At 40.1% G+C, this 19,898-nt stretch overlaps 1 protein-coding gene across 2 annotated transcripts in view; it reads left to right on the top strand.

The window, feature by feature from the left end:
- The first annotated feature begins 8,679 nt into the window (after positions 1-8,679).
- Positions 8,680-19,898, top strand: part of LOC137297669 (obg-like ATPase 1) — a 310,380-nt gene continuing 299,161 nt past the window's right edge. Inside the window, exons 1-2 of one of the 2 annotated variants that reach the window (XM_067829580.1) lie at positions 8,680-9,069; positions 15,507-15,612. In XM_067829580.1, coding sequence (XP_067685681.1) covers positions 15,515-15,612 — 98 coding nt within the window. In that variant the 5' untranslated portion in view covers positions 8,680-9,069; positions 15,507-15,514. The remainder of the gene's footprint in view (positions 9,070-15,506; positions 15,613-19,898) is intronic. The other variant, XM_067829582.1, reaches the window with a different exon arrangement.

Here is a 19,898-nt window from a genome sequence, read left to right as displayed (position 1 = left end):
TGTTGCCATCCATGTGGCTGTAACCACGTACAATCTTGTTTGCTTCTCCAGTGGTAAACATGGTCTAGATAGTTTACAATCTCATCCATTTCATCAGTGTTTAAAATCGCTTTATTCCTAAACTGTCTCATGAATCTCTTGTAATCAAGAGTATCGCCACTAAGTTTCATCAATTCTATAGGTGGCATGCTGAGAACGACAGGCGAATGACAGGAGTGTAGTCAATCACTTGGGGATCAGTCTGATATTTTCTTATGGGTGCAAATGGAATTGAGTTTGGGTTTAAAACTCTTTTCGAAGTAGCATGTTGATCAGCCAAATGCTCTGCCTTAAGTTTAACTGTCTCTCGTTGCAAAGATAGGCCTTGCCTTTTAACGCTGGTCTCAGAGTTGTTCTCTTCATGTTCTGGAGAACCTTCACATAAACCTTTTTCAAAATGTTCTATGACTTTACTTTTCGCCTCTGTGATAGCTAACTGAGTTTCAAGCTCAAGTTCCTTTCCTTGCATTTGCAGTTTCAATTTTTCTAATTCAATCTGCTCCTTTTTCTTCAGAGACCTGGATTTTTCTGGCGGTTCAGCCTTTTCTGTTCCTCTTCTAACCTGGCTAAGAAGAGTGAACTAACCCAGCTATAATGTGACCCTGCCTGTGATGTTATTGATTTGCCTGTGTGGGAGATACTGTCCTTCGATGTCAGAACATTCTCTTCAAACCAACTTTCAATCTTTGCTTTGAATTCTCGTTTTAAAAACAAGTCCATTTTAAAACAAAGTCCATATATTCCTTGATTTCATCTCCTTTCTAAACTGCTGAATATTCATCTCGCAGTGCAAAATGGCTTTCTAACAGGGCTAGGTAGTCTGAATACTCTTTTCTCAAGGTAGAGATGTCAGGTTCTTGTGAGGGGATTTCAAGAAATGCATTTTGTCTGTCTTTCAAGTTCTTGAATGACCGACGTAATCCCTTCTGTTTTATTTCCTTTATGTAAGCCTGTCATTTATCTGTCATTATACGCTCTCTAGCAGACAAACTGCTGAAGAGTGAATCTTTGTCTATCTCTTTCTCCATCTTTCCATCCATCAACTTTCAATTCCAAGGTCAAAATGTCAATGACACAGAGTTCTTGTTTAATTTCACAAAAATCCAATTGAAACAAATGTCAATTCTTCAAATTTATTTTTCATAAATGCCGAAGTCTGAAGATTGACTGAAATAACAAAAAACAAGGAATCTTAGGTTTCAGTCCACAGTGAACTAGAGAAAGTGGCTGACATCCATTCACTGACAAAGTCTCCTCCAAAAGCAAAATATAGACACTCAAAATTACCAAATCAGTATGAAGCTACCCAAATATATATAACAATAAATTGGAGTACATAGCATTTTGTTTCAAATCCACATTCATCCAATCTAGTGTGAGACACTCTCATTGCCCAACTCTCTCAACCATGTGCCTTTCATTCACCCATGTGCTTCCCAGTCACCCATCTAGAGTCACCCGACTTACCTTAGCCTAGGTAACTGAATCACCTCATAAATCTACCTAAATGCAACCACTATATACATTCACACCAATTTATATACACAGAAAATTAACCTGTTACCTGCACACTACAAAACCTTTATTTTTGCCTTGAGGGAATCATGAATTTGGAGAAGTACCTTTTCTTTTGTTGTTTTGTATTGTAGTATTAATTTTCTCCATATTGCCATCTCCCGTTTTGACATTGCAATCCTTGATGGTCCTATTTTAAAGCACAGCTCTGTCCAGGAAATGTTACTTTGAGTTTCATTAAGTTTTACAAGAAAACGGTTTTTCTTTGGTAAGGTCTGCAACTGAGGAAGAGGAAGTGTGAGGGTCCAAAATTTCGGGGCCAGTTGGCTTTTTCTTGGAAGAGTTCAGTCAGCAAGAGGGAAGAGGTTGATGCGGACGTCCATCAGAAGTCTTGGGTCTGCTGCCACTTGAGCATTTCGCTCTTGCAAAGGTTCCTGACGAGCACCACTTGTGGGTTGAACTGGCTCACGGGGCATAAGATGTTTAAGCCACCGGAGTTGGTCTCAGAGATTTTGCTTCGTCAGGTAAGCATACATGGGCATGGCATTGTCCCAATATAGCTTAAGCGATTTGCCATTGATACGTGGATTATCAGGCCATCCTGTCGCTTTCGCACACTCTAGTAGCGTGGATTTTAGATGTTTTGACCAAGATATTCTTGGTCGCGTTCTGTGCCTTCCCCTGGGGCAAGTCCCATCTCCAGTGTGGTTGGTTTGACTACCGGAGGAGTGCTGACTGGGCTGCGGAAGTAAATTTAAACTTTCCTCTTGGCTGTCTGTAACCCAGTGAGAAAACCAGCTTCAGGGGGTCAACCCTAACTGGGTGATGTACGTTTGGTTCAGGGAATATGATATTCCCCTATCTAGTCCCATCGCGGAGAGGTGTACATCATCAGGCCCTTATTGTTATTATGTTTTACAGATTAGAATTGAAATGCAGCAGAGAGGGTTTGGGTGATCCTGGCACAGTCAGACTTCTCCCAGGAAACACTGCCTAGTCGAACCCACCAAGAACTTTCCGGAGAATATGGAGGCTCCCCAACACTGCAGCCTTCTGCATTACCCAGATTGTCAGAAGGACTGTGCTCCCCCTGGAGAATCCAGGCACTCTCCTGATCTGCGCCAAGAGATCAGGAGGTACCAAACCAAGGGCACCGAGAACAATGGGGAGCCTGACGACTGTGTACTTGGGATACAGGCGAGACATTTCAAAGGCGAGGTCCGCATATTTATCATGCTTTTCCTGAATCTTGCCAATCACATTGTTGTCAAAAGGGACAGAAAATTCAATGATATGAATAAATTCATTGTTTTGTCAAAAAGGACAAGATCAGGTTTGTTGGCTGGAATTCGTCTCAGGGTGTAAACTGGCCTATTCCAGAGAAGTTTGAAAGCATCATTTTCCAGGACACCTTGGACATGTTCAGGGTCGTACCATGGATGGACCTCGGAGTCAAAGCCACAGGCATGGCGGAGACGATAGTAAAAGCAGCGAACCATGCCATCATGTCTTTTAAGATATGCTGTTTGTGCCAAGGAAGGGCATCCACTGACAAGGTGTTGGACAGTCTCTGTGAATTCATTGTAAAGACGACATTTCATATTGATATTTTCTTTAAGAATCACATTCTGGCGATTGCGAGTGAGAAGTGACTGGTCCTGAGCAGCAAAAAGGAAGTCCTCAGTTTCACATTTGAGACCAGCCGACTTCATCCAGGCAAAGGAGTTGGTTGGAGTGCTGTTCTGTTCAACACACTGCATGTACGGTGCAATGGCTTCTCAGACAGCTTCTCCACAAAGGACCGACTCTGAGCAGACTTGGTGAAGGACTTCACCTGGTATACTCCCATGACCGTCCAGCAGTACATCGCCATCAACAAAATCAACCTCAAATTTCAGATTGTGTCCAACAACCTCGGCACGCTTAAAATAGCTGTGGAATTCCTTGCTTTCATCGTGAGTCTTGACGTGCATCACCAGAGGATCATCGAATAAATAAATATGTGCAAAAGTACACAATAAAATTCTGTCATGAAGAGCTTCCACATTAATCGAACCTCGTCCTCTAGAATTGACTGGCATATATAAACAATTAAGAGAGGAACGAGGGTGGTGCGCCCTGTTATCAGACATGATCCTTCTGGTCAGGCGGTCAAGACCCTGGATGTCTTGTTTTGTCCAATCAACTACTCCAAAGGAATAGGAGAGGACTGGCACAGCAAAAGTAGTGGTGGCTTTGACCTTGTTTCGAGCATTTAGCTCAGAGCTCCAGATTTACTTTAAACGAGATTTATCCTCGGCCCAAAGTTTATCTTGAATCTGGGCATTCTGTGGCTTGTCTCGAACTTGCATTCCAAGATAGGTGTAGGCCTGATCTTCCACAAGATGCTCAATAACTCCTCCCCCTTTTAACCTGACCAATCCATTATTAGTTACCTTGCCACGTTTCAAATGAAGAGTATTACATCCAAATGTCATACAAATATCATTAGAGGAGGACTCGGCAAGGAGAACCTGTTCTTTCAAATTGGTTTCTCCTTTGGCAAGGAGCTCGATGTCATCCATGTAGAGGAGAAGAGTAAGAGGTGTTTGGGGATCTGTGCTGAGGAGGCCCGGGATGGTAACCCTCCTCCCTATTGAGCAGAAAACTCAAAGGATTTAGAGACAGACAAAAAAGCAAAGGACTAAAGGAGTGTGAATAATTTATATTGAGTATTCAAACACGTGATAGGGCTGAAGTTTTGGGGATCAGTCAAGTCTACTTTTGGGGGAGAAGTATTGTGCGACCTTTGCAAAACCATGAAGGAATATCACCTGTGTCCACAAGAGAATTAAAACTATAGAGTAATGGTGTTTGGGCGCAGGGGAACAGTTTCCAATACCGTTTTCGAATCCCATCAGGCCCTGGAGCTGTATTAGATTTGGACTTTTTAATGACACTTTTCAGGCAATCTGGTGAGATATAACAGACAAACCACCTGGTTACTTTCTCATGCATTGCAAGGTCATAATCACTGACCCATGGTGCCTCCAGGTTACAGTTGACGGGTACAGACCACAACTGTTTCCAGAACCTTTCATTGGCATCCATGGGAGGTCGTTTATCATGCTCACTATCACCACTCGTTTTAAGTTGCCTATACAATTGCTTTTCATTATTTCTAAAAGCTTATTTTGTTTGAGAAATTTGTTTTTCTTTTCCCACTTTTTCTTTCTTTCAGTCCAAACTTTTATCTTTGCCTTGAGGGAATCGACAATTTGGAGCAATACCTTTTCTTTTGTTGTTTTGTATTGTAATTTTATTTTTCTCCAAATTGCCTTTTGTCGTTAGACATGGGATTCCCTGATGATCTTCATTTCAGGCACAGCTCTATCCAGGAAATATGTTTTCTTGTTTGTGTTAGTTTTACTTGAAACCGGTTTTTCCTTGGTTTATTGTTCTTAGTATTGGCTGATCTTCCTTTGGAATAGACACAACAAATTACTTCACACATTTGTCAATGGGGACCTGAGTCATCGGCTTGTGGTGAATTAGTTCGGTATTAGATGAAGAGCGTTATGTTGACGAGTGGAATACGGTGACTGGGGAATTAGCTCATGATTTCGATGAACACTACGTTGACGAAGACAAATCAATAGTTTAGTTGTTCAGATTTCTTTAGTTGGTTTCACAAGACATGACAAACAAATATACATGAATGAGGTGAGCGGACTTCCAGCTCAACCCCAGGGCCTTTCCTGCGAGCGGCATTATCCTGCTCGCGGTCGTCCCTACAAAGACAATCGGAATGCCGGCCTCCACACTCACATCTCGCCTACAGTATAGATATGAGCATACATATATATACAGTTTTCATCAACAATGGACAGACAGTAAAACAATAGCACTTCCTTGTACAGTTGATGTGATGACAGACACAGCCAAGGGGGATGACCAATAAAGGCCATAAATGTCAAATACGGTAATAAATGGGAGTGACAAAGAGGAACGGGATAGCTGACAAAACAAAGTACTCTGCGGTAGTGATGAAGATTAAGAGTGCAGATTGAATAATAATAACTACATCTGCCTACATACTTTTGGGTCTTTAGAAATATTTGGACATGGCTGCCCTGAAGTAGACACTATAACACATTGAACAGTCCTCAGAAAGTTTTATAGAAATAATGTCATTTAATAAATCAGTTTCAGTTTGGGGGAAAGATTGGCTGGTTTGTTTGATTGGCCTCCGTTTTTCCAATTATTATTATTATTATTATTGGATGTTTATATGGCGCACATATCCATGCAAGTATTGTTTGCTCAAGGCGCTGGTATTTGTTTTCCTCGATCATTAAATGTCCGTCTCAGCGTCACATCGTATTATCAATCTGAACTCCCTGGGGAGTATACAACTCTTGCTGCCACTAGCGCACCGAGTTGTGCTTCCCTCATCCTAACGAGCCGCCCAATTCACAGCTAGGTGGACTGGGACGCATAGTCACAGTATTCTCTCCAAGTTAACTGTGCGTTGCTGTACCCGCAACTAGGTTTATGCACGTATTCATGTGGCCACCATCTGGTCATATACCAACGGATTCGTGGGCTCTTTTAAGTGCACATGATTGTTTACTGCACACTAGGGGTTGTGACAACTCGGAAAGAGTCTGCACACAAAGTTGACTCCAAGGTTTTTACACCGGGTAACAGGTGGGCTCGATTCCGACACCTCAACCTCGCAGGATCACTAGCCTGGCGCTTCAGCCAGCTCGGCCACCGCGTCCCATTGCGTTGTTCTAGGTGGACTGCAAATTTGTTGGTTGAGTACGTGTGATTTAGTGGTGTGCAGGTGTTTGGGTCGAATGCTATTGTTTGAATTAGGGCTAGCTTGGGGTGGGGTGGCTTGTGAGCATTATCTTACTCCCACTCCTTGTTGATCTGGGGTCTGTTCATCATACGTGACATGTTTATCTGCAGTTGTTGTATCAATGGATTTGATATTGTGTGTAAGTAAAATGCTACAATGCCAGTTTTGAAAAGGTTCCAACAGTCATTTGGGTTCTCATTTGGAAGCGAATTTTGTTTGAAATCTAAGAGATCACATCAGTGAGAGATCTCTATGTGGACTCGCCGTTTGGGAAAAATAACTCTTTGTAATTCCCAAATGTTCTGGTTTATACAAAGAACGATTCACGTTCACTTTTCTGACGCCGTCGCCAAATCGTTTTCTGACTTGGCGTTCATGATGCATCCTCCCGAATTCTAGTTTCCTTGTCTCCTTCTAATTCCTCTATCTCCAATCTGATTTAGGAATCTTGACATCCTTTTCTGGAGTTTTCTTGTGACTGTCATGTGCCAGTTTCAATTTCAATGCTTCAAATAATTCTGTTCTTTTTTTAATTCATTCTTCTTTGATTTTTGGACGATTTTAGGGCAATGTTCCCTCACTGCAACCCTGTCATCCAATTTCGGAATGTATTGACTCAAACGTTTGGTCGTCAGCAACAAGGACCGTATCAGCATCAATCTGGAAAACAAATAAAATAATGAATAAATGTACCGTCATATTAAAATACAGGCTCATACTTGTACAATACAGCCTAATGCTTCTAATTAAAGCGTCAAACCGATAGAAACATAAGACAATTGTCTTACGTTTTCATTACGCAATGCTGCCAAAGTGGAAGGAGAAACCTCTCTGGTAGTCATGATCTCATCAACAGTCATGGTGACTGTAATAACAAGGATACTTAATGAATGTATATCTCACGTTAAGTTGAACTGAACGTGCTGAGGTGCAATGCTTATATGGCATTACATACACCTATCTGTATAATGTAAGGGACTCACTTTATGGAAATACAGTACATTGTTGCCATGATCGTCTTCATGTGAATAATGCTCATGCTGCAACGACTTCAGTCTTTGTCATAAACACCATAATCTAATTAGATAAAACTATTATCTACTAGAATAAAACTATTATCTACTAAGATAAAAGTGTCATATAATTACGTAAAATTTTCATCTAATTAGTTAAAATTTTCATGTAATTAGATGAAATTATCATTTTAATGATATAAACTATCACATAAATAGAATAAACTATTGACTAATTAGATGCAAATGTCAACTAAGTGCATGAAAATACAATGTAATAAGATGAAACTATCATCTAATTATAAGTTCTGTATGTTTTCCCACATGCTAGCTGCAATGCGTTTCGTAGTCTGATTCTTTATAACATATCACAAAAAGTTGTGAATTAAACTATTTATTTTAATATATATAACTATGTCATATTTGCTCACTGACATTCGCCAATATTCACTTCTCTTGAACACAAACATCCTGTGCTAATTCAGCATGAGCCAATAAACAATTGCAGCGATATAGGTCGCGTCCTGAAACTCACACATGAAAACATGGCGTCACTCGAAGGAGCACCTGTCTCGGTGTTTTGTTTTTAGTTTCTACTGTTTTCATTTTTATAATTATCAATCTTTGACCACTCGTGTTGAATGCGTTTAGGTGTGAGGTGTTGTCGGAGCTATAGAATATTTTTTAAAGATCATCTCTGCAAAACAGCGTCATAAGCCCCCGGAGGCTTCCTAATATTTCAGACGTAAACAACCTCCGGGGGCATGACTTAAGACGTTTTGCAATGACGATCTTTTCCAAAGAAAATAATCTATAGCTCCGACAACACCTGAATAAAGGTTTATTAGAGAACCCCAATATCTGAATAAAGGAACGAAAAGAAGTCAAAGCACTGTCACTTCCTGCCCAGGGCCCCAGGATTTCATACCTCACACGCTTAAGAGAAGCAGGCAGCATTCCCACGTAGACGTATCAAAGAAACCACAACAGCAAGACTGTGCCAAGACAAGGACGGTATGAAGTCATTGTTGTTGTGTGATTTTTCATTGTTAACTATACATTTTCAATCAGACTATGCATCTGTGAAGCCAGGAAGTACGCTTATCTACCCAAATATGCAGATTTCGTTTTAACATTCTGTAATTAATATTTACTATTATGTGGCGGACCGGCCAGGCTTGACTTTTCTTGGCCCTACTTTTAGGCCATCCCAACGGTTGAGCTGGGCTTAGTCTTTACATGTCACGGGCAGTCGCTGCGCACATTGACTCGGAAACCAGGCCGGTAGCGATAAGTTGGGAGTTCGCTTATTTATCATTTAAGCGGCGTTCAACTTATCGCTACCGGCCAGTGGTTCACTGTCTTTTTCTGAAAAAACAATGATTTTCAAAGACATTTTCACCCTCTTTTAAAATATTGCATAAATATTCACAATGAAAGCATAGCTGATCAAGGAGAGAAGTCAGTGGCTACTTTCACTCTGGACCCTTTAAACAACCCGTAAACATGTGCGCAAAGATCGGCAGCGCATAAACGTGATGGATCTGTATTAACGCCTATGTCCGGCGGAAAGCGGACTTGCAGTTGCACCACGCGGAGAAACAGATTGTAGTCATTAGCAAGAACGTCATATCCAGCGAGCTCGCAGTGAATCAGGTAGATCTGTTTTTGTATTGCGAATTTATACAAACATTTTGTTAGAGCGTATTTGCTCCACTTATGTGTAGTGTATTGCTCCTGAACATTTTCGGTAAGACACGCTACTGTTAGTTGTATTTACAAGTGTGGAACCCTATTTTCGTGGTATGTTGAAATAATTCATCTCGCACAAATCCTCCGTTATGCACATCTTACACATACTTGCACTCCAGAAACAAAACATATTGGTGGAATGAGACTGACTGACTTATATGTGGTCACATGTTAGTCTAAATAAGGCTGATGGGATCGTTGTCGGCACCGGGGTAATGTACAGACTCGTGTTAATTATATTCGCACACTTGACGTACAGTCAGTAGCTAATTGTGTGTTCTCCTCACCGGCGACTGTGCGGCAACTATCGGGTAAGAGTTCCACCCATACCACCCCTCCCAAGACATTGACTTATGAAATGTCACTCAAATTAATCACTAATTTAGTAATTATACCATCAATAATGTGTGTAAGACATGAAAAACAATATATGACCTGCAATAACTGGCGTTCCCGTATTCAGCCTTAGGAATCGAACGGGTGTCCAGATAGGTTGAGGTCAGCATAACAACATCGCCATTTGTATGCCATATTCCACACAACAGATCAATACTCAAGAAAAGTACAACATACCTCTACTGTCCTCCAGAGTAAATGGAGCAAATGCCCTCTAGGATTTGCATAAAAAATGCCTTTCTCGGCACTACAGTGATACAGATATTCGGCTAGATGTAGAGCAAAGTAGTGTCGCCGACTGTGTGTTGCTGGTAGTTGCCTTTTGATGCACCACCACCGGTTTTCGATCAGGTTTGTACAGGCACCGGTGGTGGGATTTGGTACTAAGTACAAATACTCATTTTTGGAAATGGTGCATTATTTGCAAATCATTCGAGCGGATATACTATACTGCATACACGCACCTTAAAAGTTCTATAAATATTTTAATGTCCGTCAGTCGTGCGTCTCTACAGGAAGAAGAAAGAACTGTCTACTCTCCCTACAAATACCACCCAAAAACCACTGAACCTCTACCATCCTCCCTCTATGATACGTACGGTTCCCAAATTTACTTTCGTGAATTTCTACCGTCAAGCCAGCCCCACCAATTCTGTCCGAACTATTCTTTTCAATCATCGCAGAGCTCTCTACAGTACATTAGATAGTCCCATATGTGCTTCTCATGAGGTTTCTAGGACTTTCCCATCGCCATAACAATCAATACTCGTTTCTCTGAATTTGTCTGCATATGACATTTTATGAGCAAAGCAGTAGGTGAGCAAAACATATTTTTTCAGTAACAAATTCGACCCGGAAAACCACGTACCCCTCCGTGCTGGAACTTGATTTTTGTTAACATACTTTGCGGTTACACTAGAAACGATAGTCAGGAACCTTACCCTTGCGATTAACTGTGTAAGTACAAGTTAGTACTTGGTGACAGTTAGGACAAAGTTGCTTGGGTTGGTAACACCCCGTACCGCTGGCAAAGTGCTCTCGGTGCTACCTAAATGTGACGTTAGAAAGAAAAGATTCATGGGAGGGGGATGTTTAGCATTGAACATGTCACAACCCAAGGTGCTGGATGTTACGAGGGTGTGTGGGGTGAGACACTGCATCAACAGCTGGAGGTGTGGGAGAGTGTGGAGGTGAGACAGACTTGAAGGGGTCTGCAGGAATTATTTGCAGGGTTTTGCGTTTAGGGAGTGCTAGAACGGGAGGAGACGACGTACTAGGATTTGCAGGAGGTACAGTGTTAGTACTATTACTGCTTGTGTGAATATTTTGAGTAAGTAAAACAGATACACTGACCAATTGCCGGGACTGTCACTCGTTCGTCACTCAGTTGATGGGTCACTAACGCTTGATGAACCCGGTGAGTCCTCGTTTAAGTCGTCAGTCGCTCTCTGACCTGGGTCAATGTCACCATCCGATAAGGGAGGAAAAAAGTCCAAAAGTGGGCCTGGTGAAGAAGAGAGCTCACGATCTCGTACTACGTTAGGGGGAATGTCTAAACTAGAGGATGACGACATGGCTTTCTCTTACACCGGGAATGTGTACCACACTCAGCTAGGGTCTCGCATGGGAATGATGACAACGTGTATGTTTTATTAAAAAAGCATTAAATCATGGGATGTTATTACATACAAGCAACTCGTACCAAAATCATATGCATGGGAAAAGCACACCAGGTGATCTCTCATTCAAATTTCGCACCCACCAACAGAGTACGACATCACAATTCCTTTACTACTAATTAGTTCTTATGCCAATATTACCTCCATATGTCATCACGGTAACAGACAAAAATAAAAATTCACTGATTCGAGGTTTGATCTCATGAACTCACCATCCTCATATCTTAGTGCACCTCCACTGTTCCTCGGAGCTACTGAGACTTCTGAAAGGAGGTCGTCAATTAATACAATACAACCCAGGCGTAAGCCTGCAAACCAGCGTCTAAATACAATAAGTAGCGCTCTGTTGGTCACCAATCTCAGTAGCACTGAGGTAAAACGGAGGACTCTTGACCAGACGATCCGGGTTCGGTTCCCACAAGCGATGACATTTCTTTCAGACTTAGATAGATTCTTAGTTAAAATTGTTAGTCATATTGTTCACTTGAATGCTGACACCACTACACCACTAACATTAGATGTATGAGAGTAGTATGCTCAATCACAGGAAGTTGCAGGTGACGAGAAGAGACGAGCAGAGCAAAGCAGGAGAAAGAAACACGGAGACAGAGTTTAAGGACAAAGGCGTTTTATTTTTTATCACTGCCCCTCCCCCACACTTTTTGAATATTACCCCCAAACTTCTAAACCCCCATTAAACGCTTTGAGCCCCCCAAAATTTATACCAGCGCCCCTTTTTAGAATATTACATTGGGGAATAAATCCCCGTGACCGCATTTCTTACTAAAAAAAGATGGAGGGGTACGGGCGGAACTCTCTCCAACTATTAGGATCATAAAACTTGCTTCCTCACTCGTGAGGTGAGGCACACAGTCTCCCACACACCTCTTCCTTTATCTTTCACACTTAATGTCCATGTTACATCTCTCCACTGAGGTGAACCTCTTGGTTCCTCACATTGTCCACTATCCACCCTCCCCTTTGGTAGAACCCTCCACCTCTCTCCAAAGACTCTCCTACACAATGCCAGTGGATTGCCACTGTGGGGTGAGATCCCAGCCTCTCTACAGGGAGAACCACTGAGTGGCATTCGCGTTGGTGACTGAGACCAGTTCCCCTGTTGAAGCACCCTTTGCTCTCAACACCCGATCCTCCAAACACTGGTCAATCCTCCCAGAGGAGTCCTTCTTAAGGTACAGGCCAACCAGCATGGCATACCTGGGGTCTGTACTGATCTGTTGGGGATAGGTTGTGGTGTCACAATGCACTTCTATTCCCAAACAGGCACTAGTTCCAGCCGATGATCTGCCTCAGGTACACTGTTCCAACTGGCCCAGTCACTTCCCTTTTTCAGACAGTCTACCGGCTCCTGTGGTAGTCAACAGGTCTTTGGGTACAGAAACCAAAGCTGTTGTCCCCTGATCTTCAGGCTGTTGGATGTCTTCTGAGGAGTATGTCACCACTGCAAATGTCTGTACAAATAACGTCTACGGTTCCAACACAGCAAACCTTTATTCTGTTTATAAATCTGTGTACACTGTGTCCCTGTTGTTGCCAGTTGAAGACCCGTATTGCAACACTGAATTCTGACACTGTCACTTGCATCAGCCTCCCAAAACTGCATAGCACTGCATGCCTCTGCCCCCAAGTTATCTCCTTTTTTACAGTCATGTGACTTACCACAGATCACATGATCTCAATGTAACTATAAATAGGGATTTGACCGTGTACAATGCAAACAACAACTGGGCCTGCTTGCACAGAGCAATCTTGTCACAGTTACAATCAATCTTAGGTCCCTACAATCAACTTTACAATCGCCATACAATTGCCCTAAACCACTTGCACAAAGACGATCTTAAGACAGCATGGATTTAAGATCACGATCGTTACTAAGATCGAACTCTTCAACGTTGGAAGTAGAAATTTCTTAAACTTGACTCCGGTCTACAGTTGTCTTCAAGTGCACATAGCATGCAGCGCATATAAAACGTGAAACTGGTTACTGCAGGCAACTGATATTCCTTCCTAAATTGCACCTTGCAGATTTTTCATGAAAACCAAACAAAACAAAAACAAACAACAAGAAAACCCATCCAAACAGGGCAAGCCCACAAATCTTTGAAGGAAATGGAAACGTTGAAGAAGGAAATGATAATGTGGCAGGTAACATATATAATCACCCGTACCTCATGGGTTATTCTCTAATTTTCCTACATTCTGATTTGATTTATGAACTAAAACTGTCATACTGCAACCACAGAAATATCATGTTTTATGAAAATATTGAAATACAAATACATTAACAAATGTGGGTCTTGAGTTATTGACCTAATAAACATGTAATTAAAAGATAACACATAAATAAAATTTCCTTATGATATAACACCTAAATGTACTATGATTTGTCAATGGCTGTCAGTCGGTGTTATTTGGAGTAAAATCCCAAATATATCTGACAAGCATTAGATTTGTAAAGATATGAAAGTATGACACGACTGTGGGAGTGTTGTGGAAAATATATGACGGGAAATATTAAAACTTTATTTCGTGTGTGTTGTTAAATGCTCATCCACAGTATATTAATTACTTTATGCTATTTTGTTGATAATTATTTTTTCGTTTTGTTAAAATAAACTTCTTTCGTCTGTCCGTCCATCCGTCCATCCATCCATCCGTAATTATTTTGTTTCCAGAGCATAACTCAGAAACCGTTCAATATTTTTAGACCAAACTTGATCGATATAATTATCTCAACCTATAGTTGTGCCTTTTGCTATTTACAGAGTTTGGTCATTTTTATTTTTTTTGTTTTTCCATGGAACATTTTGGTGTTAGTCTAATAGTGGGGCAGGCTTCGTTTCTGGAGAAGAACTCAAAAACCATTCAATATTTTTCTGCAAAACTTGGTAGATATGTGTGGCAGATCCCAAAGTTTTGCCTTTTGCTCTTGACAGGTTTTTGTGATATATTATTTTCTCCGTTTACATGGAAATGTTTCGAACTTCGTCTCAAAATGGAGGGATGGGCTTCGTTTCTGGAGCAAAACTCAAAAACTGTTCAGTATTTTTCTGCAGAACGTGGTAGATATTTGTTGCAGAACCCAAAGTGGTGCCTTTTGGTATTTACAGGTTTTTTTTGTGATATATTATTTTCTCGGTTTCAATAGAAACATTTCGGACTTAAGTCTCAAAATGAAGGGAAGGGCTTCGTTTCTCAAAAACTTCTAAATATCTTTCCTCAAAACTTGGCACATATGTAGTAGGGGAGACCCTAAAGTGGTGCCTCTACAGATTTTTGTGATTTATCATTTTCCCAGTTTGGAGGGAAGGGCTTCGTTTCTGAAGCACAGCTCGAAAACGATTCAATATCTTACAGCAGAACTTAGCAGATATTTGAGGCAGATCACAAAGTGGTGCCTTTTCCTATTTACAGTGTTTTGGCATTTTTATTTTTGCTGGTTTCCGTGGAAAGGTTTCGGACTTAGTCTCAAAATGGAGAGATAGGCTTCGTTTCCAGACCCGAACTGGATTCAATGGACAGAAAACCATTCAATATCTTTTAACAGATCTTGGCAGATATATGAGATTTTGAAGTAGTGCATTTTGCTGTTTACAGATATATGACATTTATATTTTTCATGACTTCCATGGAAAGGATTCCAACTTTGTCAAAGAAAACATTAAGTAACTGTCAGATGATTTGTCCATTCAGATATGTGTTGGCCGGGGAGATATGTCATCTTCTGATGACTCTTGTTGTGATTTATTATTTTCTCGGTTCCATGAACACGTTGCGGACTTCGTTTTTGGAGCACAACTCAAAAACCATTTAATATCTTTCAAAAGATCTTGGCAGATATATGAAACAGATGATTTCCATGGAAATAATTCAGACTTGGTCTGACGACACAATAAGTAACTGTCAGATGATTTGTCCTTTCGAATATGTCGGGGCCGGGAGTATTTGTCATCTTCTGATGGCTCTTGTTTACATTTAACTTTATCTTGAATTACGGCCTTCACTTTCATTACTTTTTAAGTTTGATTTGATAACTTTTTGACAGTACTTGTTGTCAGTAAAAGTTTGATCTTTGGCAAAAAATACTGCATCTGAAATAACTGCAAGCATGTGAACTTCAACTGTATCACTTAAATGAAGCTTATATTGAAAGCAAATATTTGTTGCACTTTACCATTCTTTTCCTTCTGATCCACATCTTCATCATTCTGTTACAAATCATATTGTTCTTCATTTTGTTCACAGATTGAATTATGCCACCCAAGAAGAAGGAAGAAGTGAAACCTGCACCTCTTATTGGTAGAGTTGGTACAAACCTGAAAATTGGTATTGTTGGACTTCCGAATGTTGGGTTAGTATGTATGTCATACCATTATTCAGTGCAAGTTTTTTTCCCCTGGCATGTAATGCGGTTGGATACAGTTGATGCTTCATCTGTCTCTCCGTTTCTAATCATTTAGACTGGGTGTGTGGATATAGTCGATGCCTCGTTCGTTCGTCCGTCCATCCGTCTGTTTCTGTCCATCCGTAATCAGTTTGTTTCCGGAGCATAACTCAGAAACCGTTCAATATTTTTAGATCAAACTTGAAAGATATAATAATCTCAACCTATAGTTGTGCCTTTTGCTATTTACAGAGTTTTGACATTTTTTTTTTTTTTGTTGTTGTTTAATGTAACATTTTTGGTGGGGTGGGCTTTGTTTCCAGATCACTACTCGAAACCCATTTCATATCTTTCAACAGATCTTGGCAGATACATGAGACACATCTTGAAGTGGTGCCTTTTGCTGTTTACACATATATGGCTTTTATATTTTTCATGACTTCCATGGAAACGATTCCAACATAATTTAAGAAAACATCAAGTAACTGTCAGATGATTTGTCCTTTCAAATATCTGTTGGCCGGGGGGATATGTCATCTTCTGATGACTCTTGTTTTTTCGGTTTCAATGGAAGTGTTTCGGACTTCATCTCAAAAGTGAGAGGTGTCTTTCGTTTTCGGAGCACAACTCTAAAACATTGTGATATCTGTCAGCAAAAGTTGTTAGATATGTGTAGCAGATCCCAAGGTGGTGCCTTTTGCTCTTTACAGGTTTTTGTGTTTGATTATTTTTTCCGTTTCCATGGAAATGTTTCGGACTTAGTAGTATAAATAATGGGGGTTCTGGACCAGCCCTTATAATCCATAAGATAATAACCTATCCTTCACTCATTCATCTTTATTTATAAGCCCCATAAAACGACCACTTTTCATCTCCCCTGTAAAGAAAGTACCCAACAGTCTTCCTAGTGAGAGGGAGACTGTTGGGGTACGAGACTAGTTTATGTAAGATCAATCTAAAATATTCTTCAGCGAAACAATTTAACTTGTATCTTCTATTATGTCTTTCGTTTTTGTAATAAATGTCTGTTGGGCTTGTTGTATCCCTTGTTTTATATATTTTTTGTTGTTGTTGTGGCTTATCGCCGCAACTTTTTTTTACGACGAATCTCTTCTTTCATTTTATTGTATTTTTTTTGTTCCCTTAGTATCAATTGAAAGTCTTCTGAGATTTTATTGTCATTGAGTGTGGTGGTGTCTAACTTTGCCTCAGCAAGGATTCTAATTTCATCGTGTTTCTTTGCTTTACGATTCAATTTGCGGGATACAAATTTAAACACCGTCCCAGCTGTTCCTGTAATTATAGCTGCAAATTCAAGTCCTAAAACCACAAGTGCGGCTACGATTGTTGTCAACAATCCAACTCCTACTTCTCTTAATCCCATACAAGTTGTCATTAGTGTTGTATCAGCACCATCTATATAGTTCAAAGCTCTATTGTACTTTTTATGTAGTGATGCTTGAATATCAAGCTCTTGTTCCAGTTGTTTTATTTCACCCCTCTACTTTCCCCTTTACATTTCCATCTTTATCTAGGGCTGGATACAGCCCCATTCTGTGTGTCTATAATATATTTTATATATCATTTTTAATTATCTGTCATTTATGCTTATGAGGTTTAGATTATCGTACAGGTAAATGGGTGAAATATTAATAGGTATGTTTTTATCTACAATTTGAACCCCTACGGGGCTTATTAATGGCTCATAGTCTTGCCTTATCAGGGTTCGATCTTTACGCTCGCCCGCACGCCCGTGGCGAATAAATGTTTTGTCGGGCGAATGAAAATATAACTGCACAAGTCCGGCGGACTACTTGGTTTTTTCAGTGGTTACTATAATTCATCAGGTACTGGAATTGAGATCATGCATTTTCTACTCAAATCACCAGACTAATGAATCTCTATCGTTGCAAAACTCAAAAGTTAACATATACATCGTGTCACTTCTTTCAAATCATGTTATCGCTCCTCCGCTTTACCACAAGGTATAGGTTGGAAAGAGTTACACGGCTTACAATTTTAGTTATCCCTTTCCATTTCTTCAGTTCTTTACAGCTGGCCCTGATAGAGAATAACTATCTGACAAATCACAGCCTCGCACACACCTCTCATAACGTCTGGCAAATTCAGTTATACATTTCCACGGGTTCAGTTCTTTACTACTGGCCCAGATGGAGTATAAATAATTGGATCACTATTGGTTTCTAATGAAGCATTTCCGCCTGTCTGCTATAAAGATCGTGATTGGTCCAATTGCATAAAAAGTATTAAACAGCAACTTGATATACTATGGTGTAACGTGTTCTCGGGGTAATAGCGCTAAATATGATCATGAATATTGCTGCGTATCAGTAGATTATCAAAACTGTAATTCCGTAAATAAATATCACCTCACCTTTCGTAAATTTATTCTTAGAATTCTTCTGTCGTCCGCTGGTTTCCAATGCAACATAATTACGTGTCTTGTTCGCTAGCACGAGTGCTAGAAGTGACGTACCATGTTTTACTCGTTGTTGAGCGGGGTAACACCCTTGTATGGTTCCAAGCGCATGTGATCCATTCTTCTCCACGGAAATCAACAGATACAGCGTATCATTTTAATCAAAACCAAGCAAACTGGTAATTTTGTTTTTGATTATTTTATTATTTTTTTTGTAAAATTTGTTAAAAATAAACATATTTACAGGTACGTTATTCAATCATTTGCACATTCGTTCTTCTTGTCTGCAGGGACAATAAAACGTGTCATGTCTGTGCGATATAGTATCATCGCAGTAGCATTTTAAATGAACCCAGAGGTCACATGCCTAGTGTGAATTCTGCTGCACGAAAAAAAATATATGTAAGAGATAACCAATTCGGTGTTTGAACAATGTGGTTTTTTTTACTACGTCGGCAACATTCCATTCGAGTCACGTGATATTTATGTTTGGCTTTTCACTTGAGCAGACGACGGTCCGCTTGACAAGTTGCGAGCGTAATTTCAAAAGTTATGATCTCATTTACGAAGGTTTTCAAATTGCATTATGTTCTATGGTAGATTTTTAGTCCTTTGACAGAAATTAGGCCACAACGTCCGTGAAATCTGAATATTTCAAACATTTTGTGTTCCGATTGCGACAGAAGCTTCTGCACACGAGACGGTGTTTACAGGTGGCACTGTCATGTCGCTGTACGCAAGAAATTACGGGGTAAAGAAATATCCCGAAAACATGGTACGGCATGGAACGTTTGACAACCTTCATGAGTACTGTTGTGTATTTTATTCGTTTGTTTATTTAGTTTGCTTATTTATTTCCGCCAAACAGTGTTGCTTCAGGGTTGGTTTTTTTTTGTTTTTTGTTTGTTTTTTTTTGACATCTTTGATGTGGACACGTTGCCGATCCATGAGTTCGATAATCGTGTCTTTGAAATTAAAATAACAGTACAAGTTTATAATTCGAATTCTGTCAATAATGTATGACCATCTGAAATGCCATAAGTGTTTTCAGACATTGTGACATTCAGGTTGGTTCCTAAAATTATTCCTATCATTTTGATGTGCATTCTGAATCCGTTGTCTGGGGACCTGCTATTTTCGGTAGATTATCAAATCAAAAACCGACTTCAGGTGCTCCTGATGTTGATGAACTCAGAAAGATTGAAGCAAGAGCCCACGACCGTCTTTTAGCAGCCCTATCACTAGTGAAGCAATCTTCTGTGTCAGATGAATTGCAGACAGTGCCACGATATTAACAATTCAGTGAATAACTTTCCTTCCTCTGGACTACTTGTTTTGTGTCTGGGCTAGTGATAGTTGAAGGTTACTAGCCCGGAGGGCTAATGGCAATTTTAAGTTTAGTTCTAACCCTGCTTATTATTATTCGGCAACGTTTATTCTCATGTCTTTTAAACCAAATTATTCTCAGTCCATCTAAAAGTAAAAGTATACTTCGCTTGGAAATCTCTGCGAGATATGCGTCTATAATTAATGTGGTGTTTGGTTTCATACCATAATTTGAATCTTGTTGGTAATCATAAATACTGCGAATGACTAAACTGGTATTCAAGTTGATTGGAGCTAACATGTTGCCAGTGTGACCTGGTATTTGTAATACTTGTATAGTATTATCTTTTAAGGGATTAAAGAAAGTGAGAAGGATCCCGTTGTTAGTAATTTTGGAAACAAAATCATTTTAGTTGTAAGATGTAAGGGTTGGTTAGTGTTATTTTAATTAACCATTCAAGCTCTGTAAAATCTGCTAGTGACATTC

Source organism: Haliotis asinina, chromosome 10 (genome assembly GCF_037392515.1).
Source record: "Haliotis asinina isolate JCU_RB_2024 chromosome 10, JCU_Hal_asi_v2, whole genome shotgun sequence".
Taxonomy (NCBI): Eukaryota; Metazoa; Mollusca; class Gastropoda; order Lepetellida; family Haliotidae; genus Haliotis; species Haliotis asinina.
Note: the sequence above shows the minus strand (reverse complement) of the source record. Positions and strands in the feature narration are given on the sequence as shown.